The sequence below is a fragment of the Hippocampus comes genome, unplaced genomic scaffold (genome assembly GCF_001891065.2).
Source record: "Hippocampus comes isolate QL1 unplaced genomic scaffold, H_comes_QL1_v1.1 scaffold83, whole genome shotgun sequence".
NCBI lineage: Eukaryota > Metazoa > Chordata > Actinopteri > Syngnathiformes > Syngnathidae > Hippocampus > Hippocampus comes.
Window position 1 is genome coordinate 312,602 of NW_017805281.1, and position 22,049 is coordinate 334,650.

General features: G+C 41.2%; 2 protein-coding genes across 4 annotated transcripts in view; both read left to right on the plus strand.

Annotated features, from left to right (window-relative positions):
* The first annotated feature begins 590 nt into the window (after window positions 1-590).
* LOC109516611 (uncharacterized) lies at window positions 591-19,602 on the plus strand. 2 transcript variants are annotated; one of them, XM_019871315.1, is made up of 18 exons: window positions 592-1,018; window positions 1,352-1,463; window positions 2,980-3,193; window positions 3,948-4,090; window positions 6,147-6,309; window positions 6,413-6,468; window positions 9,492-9,682; window positions 9,931-10,041; window positions 10,181-10,306; window positions 11,054-11,152; window positions 11,258-11,416; window positions 13,234-13,673; window positions 14,569-14,732; window positions 16,192-16,255; window positions 16,329-16,386; window positions 17,097-17,232; window positions 17,415-17,503; window positions 19,277-19,602. In XM_019871315.1, the coding sequence occupies exons 1-18, from the start codon at window positions 782-784 to the stop codon at window positions 19,373-19,375; spliced, it is 2,661 nt and encodes an 886-aa protein (XP_019726874.1). In that variant the 5' UTR covers window positions 592-781; the 3' UTR covers window positions 19,376-19,602. The 2 variants fall into 2 exon arrangements, with proteins under 2 accessions (XP_019726875.1, XP_019726874.1); XM_019871316.1 differs by lacking the exons at window positions 16,192-16,255; window positions 17,415-17,503; window positions 19,277-19,602 and having other exon boundaries at window positions 591-1,018; window positions 17,097-17,173.
* A 51-nt stretch (window positions 19,603-19,653) lies between these two features.
* Window positions 19,654-22,049, plus strand: part of mrpl11 (mitochondrial ribosomal protein L11) — a 60,537-nt gene continuing 58,141 nt past the window's right edge. The window contains exon 1 of one of the 2 annotated variants that reach the window (XM_019871321.1): window positions 19,654-19,725. The gene's annotated coding sequence lies outside the window, so the exon portion shown is untranslated. Of the gene's footprint in view, window positions 19,726-20,658; window positions 20,760-22,049 lie in introns of those variants that run through there. The other variant, XM_019871320.1, reaches the window with a different exon arrangement.

Here is a 22,049-nt window from a genome sequence, read left to right on the forward strand (position 1 = left end):
AGTAAAACAATTCAGTTGACCGGTGGAACAACTGTATTTTAATGTAATTTTCCCCCCCACTATTCAACTGCTGTTGTGCCCTTGTCGTTCTGCAGTACTCGTGGGTTGAATTGTCCTACACAGGGACAAAGAATTGGGAAGAAAAGGGACTTGAAAACAAGAATGATTATTATGAGCCCAAAATACAAAATCAGCATGTTCATGGAAATTTGGAGATTATGCGATTAAACATTTTTTTCATTAAAACACAAGACTGTTGCTTCAAGGATCGTTTTGATAAATAGTGTAAAACTGTGTACGTGAGATATCTCAGGGACATTAATCGGGAGAGTTCGAGATGGATATTTTCAAAGCACAATATTATCACTGTGAGAAATTTGGCAAAATGCCTTCTACAGAGAAATCAGACTTATGTCTTTTTATATATGATCTAATATGTTTATCTTATTGTGTTTATTTAATCAATTAATGTAATCGGGGATACATCTATTTTTTTAAATAAATTATCAATCGAGTTATCTATCTCGCTCGCTCGCTAGCCAAGGCTTTGATTAAATTTTCAGTAGTGACACAACGCGTCCTGTAGGAGGCGCCCTCCCCTTGAAGTAACACGCGGGCCTGGTTTAGCCAATCACCGCGCGGCGTTCAAGTAGACTGTTCGCCAAACTTTGCTGCTTCTCTGCCACTTTCATTTGTGTTTTCCGACTTGGTTTCGCCAACGTCATTTCTTCGGCACCTGTTTTCGCGATGCTGCCGGCCCGAGCGGCCCGGATTCCGCTCCATGTTGGCACTTGGGTCCGAGCGAGGTAGTGGTGAGGAGGAAAAGGACGAGGAAAAGATGTTTGGATGGCGCGTGTCCATCGCGGTGACGCTGGGCCTTCTTTGGTACTTGACCGAGTCGGGTCGAACTCTGGCTCAATATTTTGTCTGCTTCTTCTTTTTTTGCCTTTCTGCGCCGCTTTTGCTGGCCAACAGCGGCCGGGAGAGCAGCACGCAAACCGACGACGACCCTCTCCAGGTGAACCAACAAACACTGCGAGTTGTAATTGACGGTTAGACTTAATTGTGGAGAAAATTAAAGAAATACAATTACTTGAGTTAAGGAGATACAGAGGTGTACTCTCCCTGTACTTGAGTAGAAGTACATGTTTAAAACCTGATGGAACGCTTAGCAACTACAGCCGTAACAAAGTATAGAAACTACATAAAAGACTATTAAAATCACAATCATGAACAACTAAAATAATCTTTTCTAAATAATTTATGTAAGAGCTTCATTTATGAGTTGATTGATGTTTGCATTACGGTGTTAAGTTTTAGCTTCGATCTTTAATTTATCTCTCACACCCAGGAGACTCTTGATGAACGCTTGAGTAGCGACTTAACTGCAGAAGGTAACGATGACGACGCCGGGGGCTCTCTGGGGCGCCGCTATCCTCATGTCAAAAGATCCCTGCAGCATGGTGGGTGTTTTCATACAGTTATTTCCAAACTTAATTGAGCTTTGTTAAATATTTCATATTGGGGAAAAAAAATCTCACAAAAAGCATGTACCGGTATACAGAATAATGACCATCTCGTGTCCGTTTACTCACGTTTGTTGGCTCACTGGTTGGTAACCATTGTTTTAACAAATACATTTTTAAAATCAAATCCGTGCTGTCACAACGCATTGGTTCCCTTCTAGGTGTGTTATGCCAGCAAATGCAGTGTTGTGTTGTGACTTGACACACTTTAAGGAGGTCATGTTACCTCCACTGAGGAGGGGCGTCCAGGCAAGAAAAAAAAGTGGCAAACCCCACCTACCAAAAAGATGGATCCCATTCTTAGATAAGACTGAACGGGAAGTAACATGCCTGCTTTGCATGCTTCACCAGCGTGTGTTTTCGCTGCCTTTAATAAATGTCTCTTCATGACTCGGCCGCAGACTATGTCGTAACTGTGAGTGGGAAGTAATGGCACTTGTAACCCTGATGAGTGTACTCGTAAAACAATAACACTTGTAAATTTGTTTTTTTTTTTTCTTTTGTGCTCATGATGTATTTGTCCACACGTTGTGTGTGTGTGTGTGTGTGTGTGTGTGTCACCAAGACCGAGGTCGGTTCACTCCTGACGGGTGGGATTTACAGGGAAATGTTAACAAACTCAACTTTAGTTTCATCCATCCATTTTTGTGTTGAGAGACATCTAGGATGCATTTTTTTTGGGTTTCATTCTGAAAATTAATCATATTCGGGATACACAATATTGTGCACTTGTTGAAAGGATCTTGGAAGCAAGTACTGGTATCAGAATCTAGATGAGTATTTTAATTGTCTACTGGACTGGTTGCCACTTTGGTGCACTTATGGCTCTGTGTGACTCTTCCAGTCTCTCTATCTCTGTTGCAACCTGCCAATGACCCGCTAAGCTCAGTGACCGCAATGGCGAGGCTTCAAACAACTCTTAAAAATGAACTGAAACTACTTTTTACGTTTACACGACTATGTTCAATGTCCTTTAGTTTCATATTTGGCAATTAATTTAATACACGTGCCTCAGGGGTTGATTTAAAATATATTTATTTTGGCATTAGAGCTCGGTCGTTCGTGGGAAGGAGCAAGGTGGAACAGCCGCCTGGGAGTTGTGATCTTTTTCCTGTGTGTCGAGTCGAAATGACGTCATTTAGTGGCCGCAAATAAAAAAGCGCCACCAAATGATGTTTCTCCTCTGTGTTTGCATATTGCGTGTTTTGGAATGGCTTTCCAGCTTTTGTCACTCTTTGACACAAGAAGTACACAAAATTTTCTAAATAAATACATAATTAAATAAATAATAAGAACAGGACCAAAAACGAAGCATTTTTGAATAAAGCTAAAATGAATAAAAACTAACGAACCTGTTCAGAAAAGTAATTAAAACTAACTAAAAAACATCAAAATGAAATAAAAACAAACGATCATGAAAATTCCCAAACTATTCTAACTTTGATCTCCGCAGTGTTCCACTGTGCCTACGCGCGACTGGTGTTGCCGTGGTATGACGTTCCCGAGCCGTGTGAGCGGCAGCCGTTGCGCCGGGCGCTGGGCGAGGAGTTTGACTATGTCATCGACAGCATTATCCAGCTCACGCGGGACTTGGATGTGTGCCAAACGGTGGTGGGCTCCATTCGCATTCTTACGCAGCACTTGCACGACGCCAAGCAACCTGACAGGTGAACAGAACCTCGCATTTCGAATTTTGCTGGGGTTTTAAGCGTACCCACACAAGGTCATCAGGGGTCATGAACGCGGTGTTTTCCAAACATTATCGAGCCAAGGATCATATTTTACATTAGAAAACTCTCAACGCAAGGCACACCACAGAACAAGAAAAGAGCATTCACAAAGTTATTTACTGAACTTTCTGCTCGTCATGGTATTAAACAATAGGTTTTTGGGCCACAAAAGATTTTTGTGGGGATTATTTATTTTTTTTTTTCAGAAAAATTATCACACAAAAAACGTGACTGTATCTAGAATGAGTACAGTTTGACATTTTTATTTGGTACTGTAAAATTTCTCTAATGTAAAATAAGTGCCATGGAAACACTGCTCAATCAAGAAATGTGCTCCAAATCCCAGCATATTAAAATTCAAGCGAGCTTGTCGTGCTGGAGGCTGTGCTGTGCATTACTTTAGTTAAAAAAAAAAAAAAACACCTTCAATTATTGCTGTCTCAGCTGCTCTTTGCTCTCAATAACGTGCCTATAAATACCTCCGGATGTTTTATCGTCCATGAATAATTTACCGCGCTTTATTGGATTTTACCTGCAGTGATGGCTTTTTTTCCGGCGAAAAAAGGTTTAAAAAGTGGCACCTTGACGATTTAGCGCACGTGATTTTTCACCCCCGTAGGGATGAATAGCATTGAAGGCCACTTATAAATCCCGCCATGTTTTCACCCTGTGCTCTTGTTTATCTTTTCAGAGAGCCTTTGTTGAGCTGCCGCACCGAGGAGATGGCGTTGCTCCGTGAGCTCTCGGACGCTCTGGTACGGAACCTGCTGCCTGAACACCTGTGGTGCCAGCAAATGGCCCGCTGTGCCCTAAGTGAGATTGTTGCTTTAAAGGGTAAGGAAGCATTTCAGGAAGCACTTACACACGCATGCCATAATGGAGCAACAGCCATAACGGCCCCTAAGGTGAACGAAACAGAAAAATAAATTAGACACGTGAGTTTGTGAAAAGGAAATCACTGCTTACCTTTGTCGAGACCTGACGAGGAGGCATGGGAGGTACTTTTGCTGCGCGTTCACGATCGTAGCTCTCGCGTACCGTTTTAAAATGCTTCTCTCGGCCCTCCAGATTGCCATTCTTTGCCAGTACCTTCGGTGAATTGTACATGAAAGAAACTCTGAATGAGAATAATGATAACGATAAAAGCTCAACAGCTCTGAAAGGCAAACTAATAAGAGGGGAGCGCGCTCTGCCTCTCTAAACACTCACAGCGTTGGACTTCCATCATGTTGGCATTTCTCTCCCAGGTAATTGACGTGAAAAGTCGATATTCACCACCTGATCTTGTCCTTCTACTCAAAAGCTTTGCTGATCTCAACTCCAAAGCGATGCAACAGCGCTATCTTCAGTGATCTGTTTGTCATTTAAGTGGTTTACAAACCCGAATTTTGCAGACAAGTTGGGCGATACCCACTTGCACGCCTACCCATCAGAACAACGTACTTGACAAAGATATTCCTTGATGGCAATAAGTGGTTGATAGCCTGTTGACAAATGTCCACAGTGCGGCAGAGAGTGAGTTTATGTACTCCAAAATTGTCTCTTCAATACATATGTGAATTCCACATTTTCCCTGCACGATTATGAAATATTTTTGTTTCTCCTACCCCTTTTTTGTTCCACCTTGGCAGAGCTCTCTCTATATATAATATACTATCGTGTAATTCTTTGTCAGTGGATATTTTTTTAACGATCTTAAAAAAAGGCCCCAAAATCATATTAAAAGGAGAGTCTGTATTCACAGATTTATAATCTCCCTTTTGGGCTTCTTTGTCTTTTAAAGCAACTACATAAAATCTTTTCATCTTTGCAGGTTTTTGCTATTGCGCCGCGTTTACAATGAATGCCTTTTATGACTCTAATTGAAGAATTATCGCCCATGTGCAAGCTCTTTCTATTTCTGTTGGCTTGGACCCAAAGAAGTATTGATGAAACATTTTATTCATATGCCGTATAATTGAGTTGGCAATATCGTACGGCAATTTTCTCCAACATTAAGTGCTGTTTATATCAGTTGTAATTAGCCAAAAGACTTATGTGCGGACTTTGACTGATCGGAGGCACACAAAAAAAAGTGCCACTTATTTTCAACTGTACAATACATTAGGAGGCTATAATTTGTTTATAGATCGAGTCTTTGAGTTGTGTTCAACAAAAAAATGTCTTCGCTCACATCTGACTCATTTCTTCCGTGCATAAATGATACATTGCAATCAGAAGAACTGGTGACTCAAAAAGAACTGCATTTGTTTTAAACTCTTATCGACAAAAGACACATTAAATCTGTTCATTACGTCTGGCTGATTAATCGTTTTTAATTGTATGTTTATTGCTCAGAACTTTTTGTTTTGTTTTGACGTGCATCCTCGCAGATAGTTGTTCAATGTGGCAACAAACAAAGTAACTTTCTGGCCGCTATTGTATCACATCACTTTTGGGAAAGGAAAAGAAGACTCGCTCGCAGCCCTCCGAGTAAGCGGCACCATATGCTTGCTTCAGGCTGTATATTTGTCACTCCACTAAAACTGACCTATGAAACCGAAGAAAACGTAACACATTTATATGAACTGAAGTTTTATTGAAATGTTTTTAAATAACATGTTCAACCATATAAGGCGAAATACCATAGGTGGGTTAAATGAAATTCGCATAGATGTTAGCGATTATGAACCTTCAAACATCTGTGACTTCATACTTGAGAAACCCTTAAAAGCCATTGCCTTAAAATCGGTGATATAACGGACTGCGATTTCGCGTTCACTTGGTAGTTAAATTTCTTTTCTCTCTCTTATTTTCTGTTGAATTGCTGCTCATCGGAGGGTGCTTGTGTACCCGATCAAGTGTTAGTGAGTGAGTGTTTTTGCTTTTTCTCCCCCGCTTCCATCCTCAGGTTTGGGCCTGTTGGTGACATGGCTGTCTGACCCTGACAACCTGAACCAGCTGGTGGTGAGCCAGCTTGACAGCGTCTCAACTAAAGGTTCGACAGAAGAGCTATGCGCTTCTGACCCAGACCAAATCTCTCTGGCTTCGCAGGAGGACGACACCGCTCAAGTGTGAGTTGCCACTGTCACGCGACACACAGCTTGAATCATTATCATCTGTCGGCATGCGTGCGTGCATGTGGGCATCCTGACTGCCTTGTCTCTGCTTTTATAGGAACTTGGAGGGAGTGGAAGTATCCACCAGCACCAGGATTAAGGGCAAAGCCAAAGGTCTGTTTGAACTCTGGAGCATCATTTTACACGTCCAAATAAGAGGCCGGGCAGGCTTGCTTCAAGTTGTTTGTCACTTCCAGCTGTAGATTACTGAAAAACTGACACAAAACGCCCATTAAAAAAAAAATCAAAGTAAAAGTTGTGAATTAAAACTTCAAAATGTTGAGCTAAACCTTAATTTTATCAAATGAAATTTTCTCGCTAACTGAAATTCTTATGGACATTCGCATAGACATTACTTGGTCCTAGTAATTATAAACCTTCAAACAACTGATACCGGAGCACACTCGCAGAGCAGCAGAGCATACAAACATGGCTGACATCAAGACTCGCGGACACATATTCTCTCTGCTCTGTGGCAACGATGATTGTTACTGCAATTTAGTAGGGACCTTCTCTGCCTCTTTTTCCCAGAATTCCCAAATGACCAGATTTTTTTTGGCACTTACTGTCAATCATTCAATTTTTCTTGACCAATTCAAGCCCTTCCAACTTCACTTCTCAAATTCCCCCCAAAATTTCCACAACATATCAGTCCAGCAGCCTTCATACATAATTTCGGGCCAAACTGCATTTTCCATTTTGATCTAGGTTTACTTGAATTGAATATATGAGGAACTGGTCCGAAAAAGTATTAGACCTTATTCTAGTGTTCTTAGTGTGTCGTTTGTGCTCCATCCATTTTGAAATATGAACGGGTATTCACATCGACAGACGCGAAAAACAATATTTTTAGTTGTTAATGAATAATTGAAGACTTTCCTGTTGTGTTTGGCGGTGACTTGCTTGTCTCTATCTGGAGCAGACGATCTGTGGTTGAGACGGGTTGTGTTTGGGTTGTGTTCCGTTGCTCTTTTTGTACCCGCGCTACAAGCGCTAATGTTTTGTGACAAAGCACAGAAGCGTGCGTTTCTTCTCACTGCCTGTGTTGTTTATTGCGAAGGCAATCCTGCACTTGAAGTCCTGTTGGCAAGCGGCTGGATGGAATTTAATGAAGCTTCTGTTGGCTTTAATTGCATCCTCCCAGCGAAGACTGGCAGTTATCAACAGAATATTGCAAAAAGAGCTAAAGCAGATTGAAAAGGATTTTGCATCTTGCGCTCCATTGAAATCCTTTTTTTTTTTCTTTCTTTCTTCGATAAAATTAATCAAATTCCAGCAGTGGTTATGCTTAGATGGAGTGAAATGGCTTCATGAAAGCACCCAGTTGTTGAAGCCAATTTATTGTTTGTATCTCTTCATGTATTCTGTTGGGCTGGACGATACAACTAACACGCGGTACTCTTTGTCACAGTTTTTTGGGCCATGGTTCTGTACATTTGGGTCAATGTTTTTAGCAAAAACATCACTCTCAAAATTACCTCCATTTTTTTATTTTATTTTTTAACTTGTCAACAAAAATGGATTTTTTTTTCGTGTACCGAACAATACACTAACTTATTTCTGTTTCACTGTCAATTGGTCATACCAGCAACCCACTCTGCAGGCGCGATCAATCACGCCGAATTTAAAGTACACTTTCAGGAAGTGGGCAAAGCACAAATCTTCAAACCCAGAAAAGGGCTGCAAATCTTGAGCAATAAATGCTACCACTGGATAGTGTCGCAAATGTTGCATCAGAATGCGAACACAGGTTTGGGCATAAGTCGTGTTTTCCCCTTGACGTACAGAACACGGAACAATGAGCAACCCAGTAAAATGTATGTCAACAGTTTTCACTCTCTTCGTCCTTACATTCGACGGTAAAGCCAACATTAGTCCAGCCCAGAAATTTCAATGTAGCCATGCTTTTAAAGTTGCGTCTCTCAAACCCTATGTTCGTATTGCTAGTTTTACATTTGACTTTGAAGCCTGATGCAGTTACGAATGTGACTACAGGTACGCGCACACATCATCTCAATATGAAAACTGATAAACCGCGGCCCATAAGGGCGTATTGTACAGACTGTATTGTGCCGAGCCTACTAAACGTCCCTTTCCTAGTATTCTGTTATTATTTCTAGTGATGAATGGTAAAAGTGGCAACCCTGAGGACATAAAGACCTTTAATATACGAGACGAAACTCGCACTTTGAGAATAATGAGCGACACGGTTCAGCTGCAACCTGATGGCTTCTTTACGAAGAAGCGTCTGTTTATTTTCTCCTTAGGTGAACTCATATATACACATGAACAGGCAGTTATCATCTGCCTCATGCAATTGGCTAATCTCTCAGCGGTACATTACTGCGGTTGCGAATCACTGATCTAAACATCTACAAGGACAAGAACTCCTCTCAAAGTCTTCTAACCGGACCACTTCTTGGGTTCCAAAGCCAATTTAAACACATTTGAATTGAGCTACAAATCAGTGTACCTGTCATAGTTGGATGAGAATGAGGCAAGTCGGGACAAGGTTGAATTTTATTCTCATTCCAACCTTGAGGAAAAGCACATTTCATTGAAGGGTTGTTTTCAAATGGGAAGATGGCGGCGACATCAGGGAGAGCAGATGGGATCATTATTACGATTCGGATTGTGAACGTAGGACTGGTTTAATCAGTAGCCGTGTGGTGTCGTCTTTATTTGTGACATGTTTGTACTAACCGGGACCCTTCATGCTTTAATTAGTTTCTCCATTGTTTGTCCAAGCAGCTAATGTCAACTCATTTATTCGCTGTCGTCACGCCAGCGCGCCGCAAACTGCATCGACGAGTGAAATAAAGCAAATAATGATACGCTCGTAATGAGCCTTGTACATATTTATGCAACACCAGCCCGAGTTTACATAATGTGGACAAACAAGCGCTCTAATGAGCTGTATTTGTCCACACATCATGAGCAAGTTGGGTTGTTTATCCGGCATCTTACTGCAAACTTATTATTCATTGGAACACGTTTGTTGCTGTTGCTTCATTCAAAAGTCATGGTAGAAATTATGTCAATATAATGTCAATAATAAAAGTACAGGAGCTGCTTCTGTTTTTTTTTTTCCTCTCGCATCACATCTGTCTACATGTTTTCTAATCTGGTTCTGTCAGGCAACAAATTCAAGGCGGGCTGGTCAAAATTTGTGGACAAGATGAAGACCAAGAAGGCCAAGAAGAAAAAGATGAAAAAGCTGGAGCGGGAGCTGGTGATGAGGATCATAGCGGCCCAGGGAGACGCGGCCAACGAGGACGAGGCCAGCAGCCGGGAGGGCTCCGTGCACAGCCAGCACGACTCCGACCGGGTGAGGCTTCCCCATCATTACCCACTCCCTAAATCACTAGATTGGGATTTCTATAGACTGGATTTTTTAAGGTGTTCACAAAAAAAAAAAAAAAATCCCTTTCTGGCAAGTAGGGACATTTTTGTTTGGTAAAAATTGCACGTCTTGGCTCAATAAAGGATGTCAAACACGGATGCAAGACACAATATAGTGTGATCGGAAGTCAAACTAGGACGACTCATTGTTGATTTGTGGCCAAACCCCATTAGGAGGACAGCGATCTGGAGAACTACCTGACAAGCGTCCAAGAGGACATGATGGAATTCAAGCTGTCTTATGAAATGTGGCGCGTCGGCCGCTGGGCTGTCAGCATCCCTCATGTGAGTTCTAAATATCGCTGACAGTCTGGAATGTCCTGCGGGGCCTGTTATTTGTCAGCAGAGAGTATGCGAATGCTTGTCCTTGGAAGCTCGGCTTGAGTAGGTGTACATATTTTTCCCCTTTCTGTCTCTGTTTCAGGCTGGGTGGGAAAATGAGGAGCTAATCTTCACAGTTCACCTGGAGGAGAGGGACAGCCCTGAAAACTTCCAGTGGGACATCAAGAAGAAATACACAGATGTCATTTATTTCAGAAACAGGTGGCAGGTAAATTGGATTTCCCCACATACCACTTTGAATGCCAATCAGATCTCTTTCTTGAAGACTGTCATTTGAATCAGACTTCATTGTGCATGTAAAACTGTTTGAAAAGGAGCAGTTAGAGAAAATCTTGTGCCCCCCCCCCCACACACACACACACACACACACACACAATTTAAAAATACTCTCAGGTGTCTTCATAAAAAGTGCGTGAGATTATTTTCTTCTTAAAGAGACATACCACTTCAAGATATATACCTCCTTGATGCCAAGTACTGCTTTCCTATTAGCCAGGGCTTTACTGCAAGGTTCTTTAGTGGAATCTTAGGCCCACCCCACATGAAGCAACATGACTGAAGTGAATCATCCTGGAAAAAAAAATACTCTTAGCAATTCTTTTTACCAAGCGATTGAGCACCAGTGTGTGTCCGACAGGCTACAAGGGAGAAACTGCAACCCTGTATCAGACTATGAGCAGACTTATACAATATACTGTATTGTATTATATTTTATTGAACCAGAAAAACATAACATGATTGTCAAGGAAGAAGAAGCTTGCCACAAAGAGAACATAAAGGTGGATATGGATATTTTAAGAGGCTGTTGGAGGTGATCAGTCACCGCACTTACCAACTGCGTCTGTGCATTCCACTGACAGAGGTGTGTGTGTGTGTGTGTGTGTGTGTGTGTGTGTGTGTGTGTGTGTGTGTGTGTGTGTGTGTGTGTTTGTTTTTTGTTTTTTTTTTTCCTCAGGACTCCACCAGCTTGCCCATGATCTTGGAGGTCAATGAGCTTGAGGTCAATGACGAGGCTAAAGAAGCAGCAAAAGTTTCCGTGGAGCACTTCCTTCAGGTAAAACAAAAAAAAAAAAAAAAGAAGAAGAAGAAACACAGCCACGGACACAAGAAGCTAATTGGATGTTTTACTCTTTCCTGAGCGTCTTGTTTGCCTTGCCAGGAATTAATTTGTGACACGCTAATTGGACACACGCAACCGGTGTTCCAGTTTCTGTGTCCACTGGACAAGCTGCTCAATGAAGAGCAGCATTACGGAGGCGTGTGGGGCCTGTTGAGCGGGTTGGCTTACTTCTTGACACCTGGACAAGAGGACGAAGAGGTAACGTAGTTCATTTTAGGTATTTCATGACAACACTCGCCCTCATCGAATGGGCTGCACTATCCTATGGCTACCTTTTGTGGAATGTACATACATGGGAAAAAAAAAAACGATTAGTGGATGTTTTTTTTTTCACTCTATAGAGCATTTTAGATCTTTTTTTCTGTATTTGAACCCTTTCGCTACCAAACTTAATTGAACAAATTGTTTTTTTTTTCTTTTTAAATCACAATAAGTGAATTGTTTTACATATACAGTGCATTGAAACACAGTTTATTGTGGGTGATACCTTCCAAACCTACCTGCTATAGGTGGAAAATAATACAGAACTAAAGTTTATTTTTTGTATGTTTTTTTGTTCTACAGTCCCCGCACACCTTGTTAAATATTCAAACACACTCTAAGTGTTCCTTCGCGCCTGTTGTCTCTTCTCTTTGTCTCGCTCTTTTAACTTGCGTTGTAGTCTTCGTATGTCCAAAATATTCGTACGTAATATTAACAGTTTACGATGTAATGGGGAAATGCTGTATCCTGGCCTGCATGATCTCATCAAATCCAATATGAGAGTGCTCCATAATCTGCCTTTATAAGGTAAAAAAAAAAATCTCCCTGGCAATACCACTCAAACGTGGTGAGCATTATCTTTGCAAAAGCCACATTTCTGATGCAGCTCTTGTTTTGTCATTCTTATGTTGATTGTTTTACACCGACCGCCTTACTCAAATGACCCGCGGTTGAATGACAGACACTTTTCAATTTGTTCTGAAGAAAGTGTCTTGCTCAGGAATAGGCTGCATCAAAGTAATCTAAAGAGCTACTCATGCATAGGCAGCGCTTTTATAGCAATTGGTTGGATTGTCTCTGTTATATGCCGCATTGCATGCACACAATGGAGAAGCACTGAAGGAAATTGAGTGCAAAAAAAAAAAAAAGGCAAATAAACTGTCATTTTTAGTGGTGTCTGTAGGGGATACGCAGTCTGCAATGTGTTTGCATATTTTATTTAGTGGGCTGTGGGGTAAACAGCACTCTACTGCTGAAGTAAAAATGTTTTAAACTCCAGCTATGATGCCCAGACATTGTATTTTCGAGATTGTTATTAATATTGGGTAAGATACAATCATCCTCATAAAAATGCAGACCTATTTATTTTTGTATCGGATCCCTTTTGCTCAGTCATAAGATAATGTTGTAGAAATGATGCATCTGAGAGCCATTAGAGAAATTTGGATCGAAAATACACCAAAACTGAAAACAAGAGTTTTTTTTTTAAATGATAAAGAATAAGTGTGTAGCCAGTTTAGATAATTAATCATTATTATTAATTAATTAATAATTAAGTGTATTAATAAGTGTAAATTCATATACAGTACATGTAGAGAGTGAACACACTCCCGTTGAAATATCAGAATTTTCTTATGTAATACTACAATAAAGTCAACATTTTTATTTAAAAACTGTGCAAATTACACCAATACAATTCAGAAAATAAAGTATCAATCTGTTAAGAGAAAAAATAATACATAAAAAGGAGCACGTTTGATAACTAATATTGGAAGCAATTTTTGCTTTAATCTGAGCACTAAAGAACTAGATGCAGACAGTTGTCTCTTAGTGCACGTTTTTTGCCTCATCAGTAACTTGGAGCTGTACCAGTAGTGTGCAAAAGTGTCACACAGTAGTGAAAAGAAAAAACTGACTTGTAAACATTCAGTCTATATGGACCTTGAACTGGATCAAGGATATAAACCGCTTAATGAGTCGTGATGTGTTTTCGTCCCTGCCGCTTCAACCAAAGTTGATTATTTTCCTTGCAGAGCTCTACTCCGCCGACAGAAGCCTCCAAAGAAATCATCACATCCGCAGAAGGTTCAGAGAACTTCCCCAGCTCCTCTGAGACGAGCTGCGTCGTTGGCAGCGTTTCACTTCCCACCATCGTTATAACCTCCTGTGAGACGCCCGAGGGAGACGACGAGGAAACCGAAAAGGAGCCGCGCCCATGTTTCAACTCAGACTCTCCCATTGGAAGCTGTGCCCAGGAAAAGGGGGAGGATTCCGAAAATCCCTTAACGCACTTTAAAATGATCCTCAGGGGACTAACCCGATCCAGATCGCAGGAGTCTCTGGCCTCTCTCAAAAACCACAGCGACGAGGACGCATCCCAGTTGGAGTACGCGTCGCCAAGCTGCAGCCGCGAAGGAGGCCTTCATGGGGAGGATGCCACCAATGGCCCGTCGTGGTTGCACTTCAATGCCAGGTTAGCTCACCTGTAACTAGCTGCTCCACCAATCAGGAGAGTGCAAGAAGAAAGCAAAAATCTGCGAATAATGACCGTCCTGCTGCATAGAGTATTTGTAATTGCCTATAGATGCCACAAGATGGCAGCAAAACACTTAAAGACGACCGTAAAGAACAAACACCACACATCTAGCATGTACACAATCATAAACCGTGTTACATAAACGACCGAGATAATAAAATGGGGGTTGTATGAAGCCCTTGGTAGTTCAAATGTTTAGGTTCAGAGTTAACGAACACATACTGATTATTCTGGTTGGATGTATTCACCGTAGTTTTGTAACAACACAAATAATCAGCATAGCATTAACGAAATGCATCTAGCGTGTAGTTAGTCTTGAGCAAATGTATAAAGAAAACTGTGTTTAGTATTTTCTTCAGTCAGTGAATACAAATAAACCACCGTCACATCAGGCATGTCGATGATATTAGAGAGCGGATTCTTTAATTAAATTGCTTCTACATCGGCACACAAGCCCCGGACACAAAACAGTATTAAACTATTAAACTCAACTTTTGCCATTGAACACAGTCATAAAGGTTGATACGGAACATAGTTCCATGAATAATTGGAATAAATTAATAAATGGAGTCTGGTATGCCATGTGGATTCATTTATTAATTGTGGTTTATAGCAACACAAAGATTCAGCGAACAGCAACCCAACACCTTTAGCATGTGCACAATTATAAACCGATGTTACATAAAAAAGTATGAAAATAATCATGTCTGTTTGTGCCATTATTCTGCTCTTTTTACCATAAAGTGCTTATTTTAATTTTTTTGAACTATCGATTTTTGTTAGAACTGTCTAAAGTGAGTTGACGTTGACTTTTGTTGTCTTGATTGTAAAGGACTAAGAAAGAGAAGACAAGCCCCAGGTTGTCCTGCGGGACTAACAAATCCAAAGGGAAGGAGCAGGTGGTCCCGGCCAAGGGGGATGAGGCCAGGAGTCAAGGCACCTGGGAGCAGCTTGAGGCCACCAAAGCCATTTTTGATCTGCTCAAAGAAATTTCAGGTTTGTTCCTTTTAACAGCAAAGCCTATTCAATAGCTAAAAGAAAAAAAAAAGCTGACAGCTTCTATTTTTATTTTTTTATCCAGTTACACTTTCATTTACAAGATCTCCAATTGAATTTTTTTTTTTTTTTTTTGGAAACAAGCTAAAAGTTGTGCCGCAAGCGATGTTCAGATATGCTATCGCTCAACAGAAGTCAGGGAGTCAGTCGCAGATGCTCTTTCAGTGACGACTGAATGGAACGAACAGTCAAATACACACACACACACACACACACACACACACACACACACACAAAAAGAAAACGCTAGCAAGGAGCTGCCACAGGCCACAACTCACACCCAGAAGCTCACACACAGACTCACCGGCCATGTTTGTGATGTCACACGTGCAGCTGTTGTGACTTTTAGGTTTCCTGTCGTACATTTTTTTACACTACAAATTTTTTTTTTACATTCTTTTTTTCTACATAAACAGTTATTTCAAACGCATTTTACAACATTAACCTTAAAAATAAATGATTTACAGATGATTTGATTTCGTAAACATGCACGTAAATGGGCTTTCGTGCATGTATAAGGCTCACTTCTGCTAACCACGCGGGCTAAACTTGTCTCCTCCCCAATATACAAAGCTTGGCTCTTAAGACGTATCACTTGAATAGAGTACTCAAAAGAATCTGAAGATATTGAACCTTGGAGTGAAATTTCAGGAGGAACATAAATGCTTTTAAAACCTTGAAAGGTGAACTTAATTTGACCTTTTCCGAACCGTTGGAAGCACGTCTAAAAAAATGCGAATTGGGGGTTCAGCAAATAACTTGATGAACCGTGAATATGCGGGTGATTCCTGTAGCTCATTTCCATCTCAAAGACGCTGCAAGCGTTTAGTCATCTAGTACCTATTTTTAGATGACTTGCACAGCATGTTGATTGTGGAAGGTTTTGTTGGCCTCTGGCGACAAGCGACAGTTGGAAGTCAAACAACCTCACGCTGTGCTGTCAAAAGAAAGTTTGCGTTGACTTAATTGCGATGACGACTTGTGCTGAGCCTTTGTGGCTTGTGTCATGTTGTGGTAAACCACCAAGAGGTGTCGCCTTTCGTGTTTAGTCCTAAAATGCAAAGACGATGATCCTTGATGGCTACCTGGTGCTCCCGGGCACGACTACGGTAATTGTAAACCTTGAAATAACTGCTACTTTAACACACAAGGAACAGCAACACGTACAAACAGAGTATACTACAATACCTACATAAATAGACAGTATTCTCTCCGGTCTGTGGGAACCACCAATTTACTGCCATTTAGTAGGGGACCTTCTCTGCCTTTTTTTTTTTGCTTTTGATTGCGTTCTATCTAGAGCCAGTCGAGATCAGTGCTGCTCAGCATGCTGTGGCGCAACAAGATACTTGCACTCAGGGCGTCACTCTTTTCACTAACCCTGTTGTTGTCTTCATAGGAAACTCCATTCTCATTAACATATTTGACGCCATTTTGAAACCCGTCATGCCCATTTTGAAAAAGTGAGTGTAGTCTCCACTTCCTGCCGGTTGCATCCCGCCGTTTTGTTGACGCAGACGCTGTTGGTCTGTGCAGGAAAGTCAACTCCTTCTTGAACAAGATGAACCCGAGCGAGGAGCAGATGGCGGGGTACATCCAAACCCTGTGTGACAAAGCGTGGCCGCTCAAACAACCTCACGCTGTGCTGTCAAAAGAAAGTTTGCGTTGACTTAATTGCGATGACGACTTGTGCTGAGCCTTTGTGGCTTGTGTCATGTTGTGGTAAACCACCAAGAGGTGTCGCCTTTCGTGTTTAGTCCTAAAATGCAAAGACGATGATCCTTGATGGCTACCTGGTGCTCCCGGGCACGACTACGGTAATTGTAAACCTTGAAATAACTGCTACTTTAACACACAAGGAACAGCAACACGTACAAACAGAGTATACTACAATACCTACATAAATAGACAGTATTCTCTCCGGTCTGTGGGAACCACCAATTTACTGCCATTTAGTAGGGGACCTTCTCTGCCTTTTTTTTTTTTGCTTTTGATTGCGTTCTATCTAGAGCCAGTCGAGATCAGTGCTGCTCAGCATGCTGTGGCGCAACAAGATACTTGCACTCAGGGCGTCACTCTTTTCACTAACCCTGTTGTTGTCTTCATAGGAAACTCCATTCTCATTAACATATTTGACGCCATTTTGAAACCCGTCATGCCCATTTTGAAAAAGTGAGTGTAGTCTCCACTTTCCTGCCGGTTGCATCCCGCCGTTTTGTTGACGCAGACGCTGTTGGTCTGTGCAGGAAAGTGAATTCCTTCTTGAACAAGATGAACCCGAGCGAGGAGCAGATGGCGGGGTACATCCAAACCCTGTGTGACAAAGCGTGGCCGCAGACCCCAGCGGCCGCTTCTCCTTCAGCGCCGCCGCCGCCTCCTCGTACGGATGACGAGAAAAGCGAGACCCGCGAGCGAGCGCACAACCTCATCAGCACTCGATGTAGGTGCCGCGCCGCACCTTGACATGCAAGCTCGGCACTCGCTACCTGTGCTTGGGATTCTTTGCGATCATTTACTTCATTTCTCACTCTATAGGGATTTTTATATCACAGACTACAGTCCATGTATACTATAATATAATTAATGATTGTAATTGGAATGTTCTGCCCTCCCTCTTGGTAGATTCGCACTATCTGGTCCTCAAGAAGACGGACATGGAGAACGTTTTTAACCTCTTTCAGGACGCTGAGAAAAACAAGGCCCTTGTTTATGTAAGTAACTGTTGTTTTTGACTGGTTTATATCAAGCACTTAGTACAAAAATTCATAGATCAGAAAGGTGCAATGTAAATATGATAGTCAAACCTCGGTTTTCAAAAGTTTCTTTTATTGACCAAATCGGATTTTGACCAGAAAATTCGAGATTTTTACGCTTCGGATTACGACCGGAAACCAGTTTTCGATCAAACTGAGCAAACCCGAATACACCACTCGACTCCTCTCACCTTCCTTACATGAGGAAGTGACGCTTCCTCGTGTAGCGTTCATTGTGAGTAGACGTGTTTGTTGTGATTTACGCAAATCTGACTGTTTTTTTGTTATTTCTGCAGTGTATTAGCCCCTAATCATGGGCAAATAAAATAGTTTCGGATTTTGAACAAATCGCTTTTCGAACAGCCTTCTGGAACGGATTATGATCGAAAACTGAGGTATGACTGTATATATGAATAGAAGAACTTATTTTTTGATCCCTTAATGCTACAATGAATTACAGGCAGCATGTTTAATGGTTTTACAATTTTCCCTTTAGAAGTCACCTTAAAAACAGACAAAAATAAGCAACATGTGACATTTTTTGAGGGGTGGGGGGGTTGAATGTCATCTTTCTCATGTTGGAAATCTTTGTCGATTATAAAAAAGCTAATATCAACCAATTAAATCAGCTGGCCGAATAAATACCCTAATACATGCACAGCTTTTCTCTTCCTTTCTGAGAAGACTTTCAAGTCAAGGTTTAGGTTTCAAGCTAGTTTAGGAGTTTCCAAGTTGGATATTAGGATGTGCTTCACAGTTGGGTTTCAGACCTGCGTTTGAAGAGTCAAATTGAATAAAAGTAGAAATTTAATTGGTTTAGGGTTTTCTCTGTTATCGACCAAATCGGATTTTGACAAGAAAATGTGAGATTTTTACACTTCGGATTACGACCGAAAACCGGTTTTCAATCAAACTGAGCAAACCCGAATACACCACTCAACTCCTCTCGGCTTCTTTACATGAGGACGTGACACTTCCTCATGTAGCGTTCATTGTGAGTAGACGTGTTTGTTGTGATTTACGCAAATCTGACTGTTTTTTTATTTTTTATTTTTTATTTCTGCATTGTGTATTAGCCCCTAATCATGGGCAAATAAAATAGTTTCGGATTTCGAACAAATCACTTTTCGAACAGCCTTCTGGAACTGATTATGGCCGAAAACCAAGGTATGACTGTATATATGAATAGAAGAACTTATTTTTTGATCCCTTCATGCTACAATGAATTACAGGCAGCACTTTTAATGGTTTTACATTTTTTTCCTTTAGAAGTTACCTTTAAAACAGACAATAATAAGGAACATGTGACAGATTTTTTTGGTGGGGGGAGGTGTGGGGGGTTGAATGTCATCTTTCTCATGTTGGAAATCTTTGTCGATTTTTAAAAAGCTAATGTCAACCAATGAAATCAGCTGGCCGAATGCATACCCAAATAAATGCACAGCTTTTCTCTTCCTTTCTGAGAAGACTTTCAAGTCCGGGAGGGTTAAGGTTTCAAGCTAGTTTGGGAGTTTCCAAGTTGGGTATAAGGATGTGCTTCAAAGTTGGGTTTCAGACCTGCGTTTGAAGAGTCAAACTGAATAAAAGTAGAAATTTAATTGGTTTAGGGTTTTAAATGGGTTTCAAAGTAGGGTTTTGAGAAAGTAATGAGGTTTCAAATGAGGCTTTCACTCTATTAAAAATCATTTTTGAGTATCATGATGTTGCGCCCCCCCCCCGCTCCATTTTCAGATGCTGCTGTCATTCCTCCTGCGAGAATTATTCCCTCACGAGCATTCCCTGACCCGGAGTGCTGCCGCGCTGCAGAACGTGACCAACCTCATCACCTGATCTGTGAATTTTATTTTAATGCAGTTTTTTTTTTTGGTATATATATATCATGTATAATTATTTATTAATCACCGTGAAATGCCTTAAACTTTCAAACCACCTCAGCGCCAGTCAGCAATTTCTGATTGTTTTTTTTTCTTTTTCCTTTTACCTCAAATTAAACATGAATGAGAATTTTGATTCAGATTTTGTTTTAAATGACTAATCGTTATTTTTGTGTGGAGGGGGATTCCTGTTGCGACACTGTGATTTTTCACCTCAAAGAAGACATTTCATCCAACATGTCTGCGCCCTGAAGGAGAGACAGAAACAGAAATAGAAACATCGTGAAAGCACAAGACGACAAGCAGGTACGTCATCTGTTGCAGATTATCTCTCTTGTGCTGTACTCGGCTCGCTTTCTCCTATTTTAAAGCATCCGATGTTGGTTCATTTATTAGTGAACGTGACGGTGACGTCCGGCGTGTGACGTTCCATGCGACTGAGCGGCTCGTGGAGTTGCAATTGGAAACAGTGGATGCATTTTCTCTTGGCGTTCACAATCTTTTTGACAGGAGTGGTGTATTATTCCTTCACTTTACACACACATTGTGTCCCGACGAAGTGATATCACGTGCTTGGCGCAATAAAAATGTGCACATTAATTTAAAGCGGTCCTCGCGGAAGGTGAATAAATCCATCAGTCCGACTCTTTTCCTCATTAGGGAAGCGGCTGAGCTAGAGCCCATCATGGTAACCCGTAAAAGGGAGCTTGAAACAGCCTTGAGAAATATCTGTGTCCTCACCACATTTGCACATTATCAAAAACGGTTGCTTTTTGGAGGGTCACGCATGGGAAGTCTCAAAACAGCACAAGAATAATTATTCGACCTCTTGAGAACTGGAACGGGCTAAGTCCATTTTGTCTTTTTTAAGCAGAGTGCAGAAACGAATAGGGAAAGTGCATGTTTTTCAGATGAATAGTTGACTTAGGTTTAATTCCAAATTCAACTTGTAGGTGGCAATCGGCGCTTTTAATGATCCATGTGTGACCAACTGCATTTTTCAAGATGGCCGCGCCCATAAACACAGGCTTCAGTCCACAAAATAAACATCTCAAAAAGTGCGATTCAACAATTATAGAAGACTCAGAAAGTAAATAGTGCTTTAACTTGGGTGCCAAGAATAGGGGAATGTTAACTTTCATGAAATACTGATTGATGCAGTTGTCCATTGAAAATGAACATCAAATGGGAAAATTGCAGTTACTCCTCCCCGCCTGCGAGTAGCAGTGGAGAAACAAATACCAAATACTTGAGCGAAGTACGAATCCAACATGTCTGCGCCCTGAAGGAGAGACAGAAACAGAAATAGAAACATCGTGAAAGCACAAGACGACAAGCAGGTACGTCATCTGTTGCAGATTATCTCTCTTGTGCTGTACTCGGCTCGCTTTCTCCTATTTTAAAGCATCCGATGTTGGTTCATTTATTAGTGAACGTGACGGTGACGTCCGGCGTGTGACGTTCAATGTGACTGAGCGGCTCGTGGAGTTGCAATTGGAAGAAGTGGATGCATTTTCTCGTGGCGTTCACAATCTTTTTGACAGGAGTGGTGTATTATTCCTTCACTTTACACACACATTGTGTCCCGACGAAGTGATATCACGTGCTTGGCGCAATTCTTTTACTGTCTTCAGATAAACCCACACCATCAAAAACTAATGGCCTCACCATCAACGCAGCTGTTTGAGCATGTATGTATTTCGTATCCCTGATATCCAGCTCAAGATCATGTACTAGTATGATCCTTTTCCTCACTAGCAGGCAGCTCAGCACACTAAAAAACGACTGTCTTACTGGTAACATTTTTCCCACTACTCCTGTGCTGTACCAGTAACATTTATACGGCCGACATCTTTTTTCTCCTGGATTATCGGGTGTGTTGTTGTCGTATTTAATTAAATGATAATGTTTTTTTCATTTACGTTTGAGAGGTCCAATTTTGCTGGCGGTTCCAAGGTGAAAAGTATTTTTTGCTTCTGTCGAGATGTAGCTAATAATAGTTCATGTTTTCTACGCCGCCAACATTTATTTTTGTGGGTAAATGGCAAAAGGTGTGTTTAATGACTCACTACCATGTGCGTAAAGTGGTAGTGCACATATTTTGTTTTTTGCCCCTGTGTGATGTCATGCCAATTTGTACTAGAATGTCATTTCGGTTAGTATGCTAGCCAATACCACTGATAAGCCTCATGTGAATGCTGAATACAGTTGTTAATGTAACATTGGTTCATGATCGTGTACATGCTAAATGCATGGTGTTGATGTTTCATGTCCTCTCCATTTTATTTTTCGGTGTTTTTGCCAAGAGTCTTGTGGAATCCATCAGCATTTACTTTTGGGGGTGATAGGGATGCCAATTATTTGCGGCAGTGCTTGGACCCAATTTGTCCGGAAATACCTTTTTGAGTAGCACCATTTTGTCTCATTTTTGGCTTTTCTATCACGTTTTGTATTACTTTTAATCCCAGACTGCACTTGTGTTGTCCTTTACAGTGAATGTGCTATCTGTTCATGCCATATCCTTCTCATTTCACACCATTTGTCACAATCCCCTCGACCCCCACCTTCACCTTGAATGCAGCGGTCCTTTAATGAATATTGTTGAGGTGAGCAAATGAAATCCTAAGAGG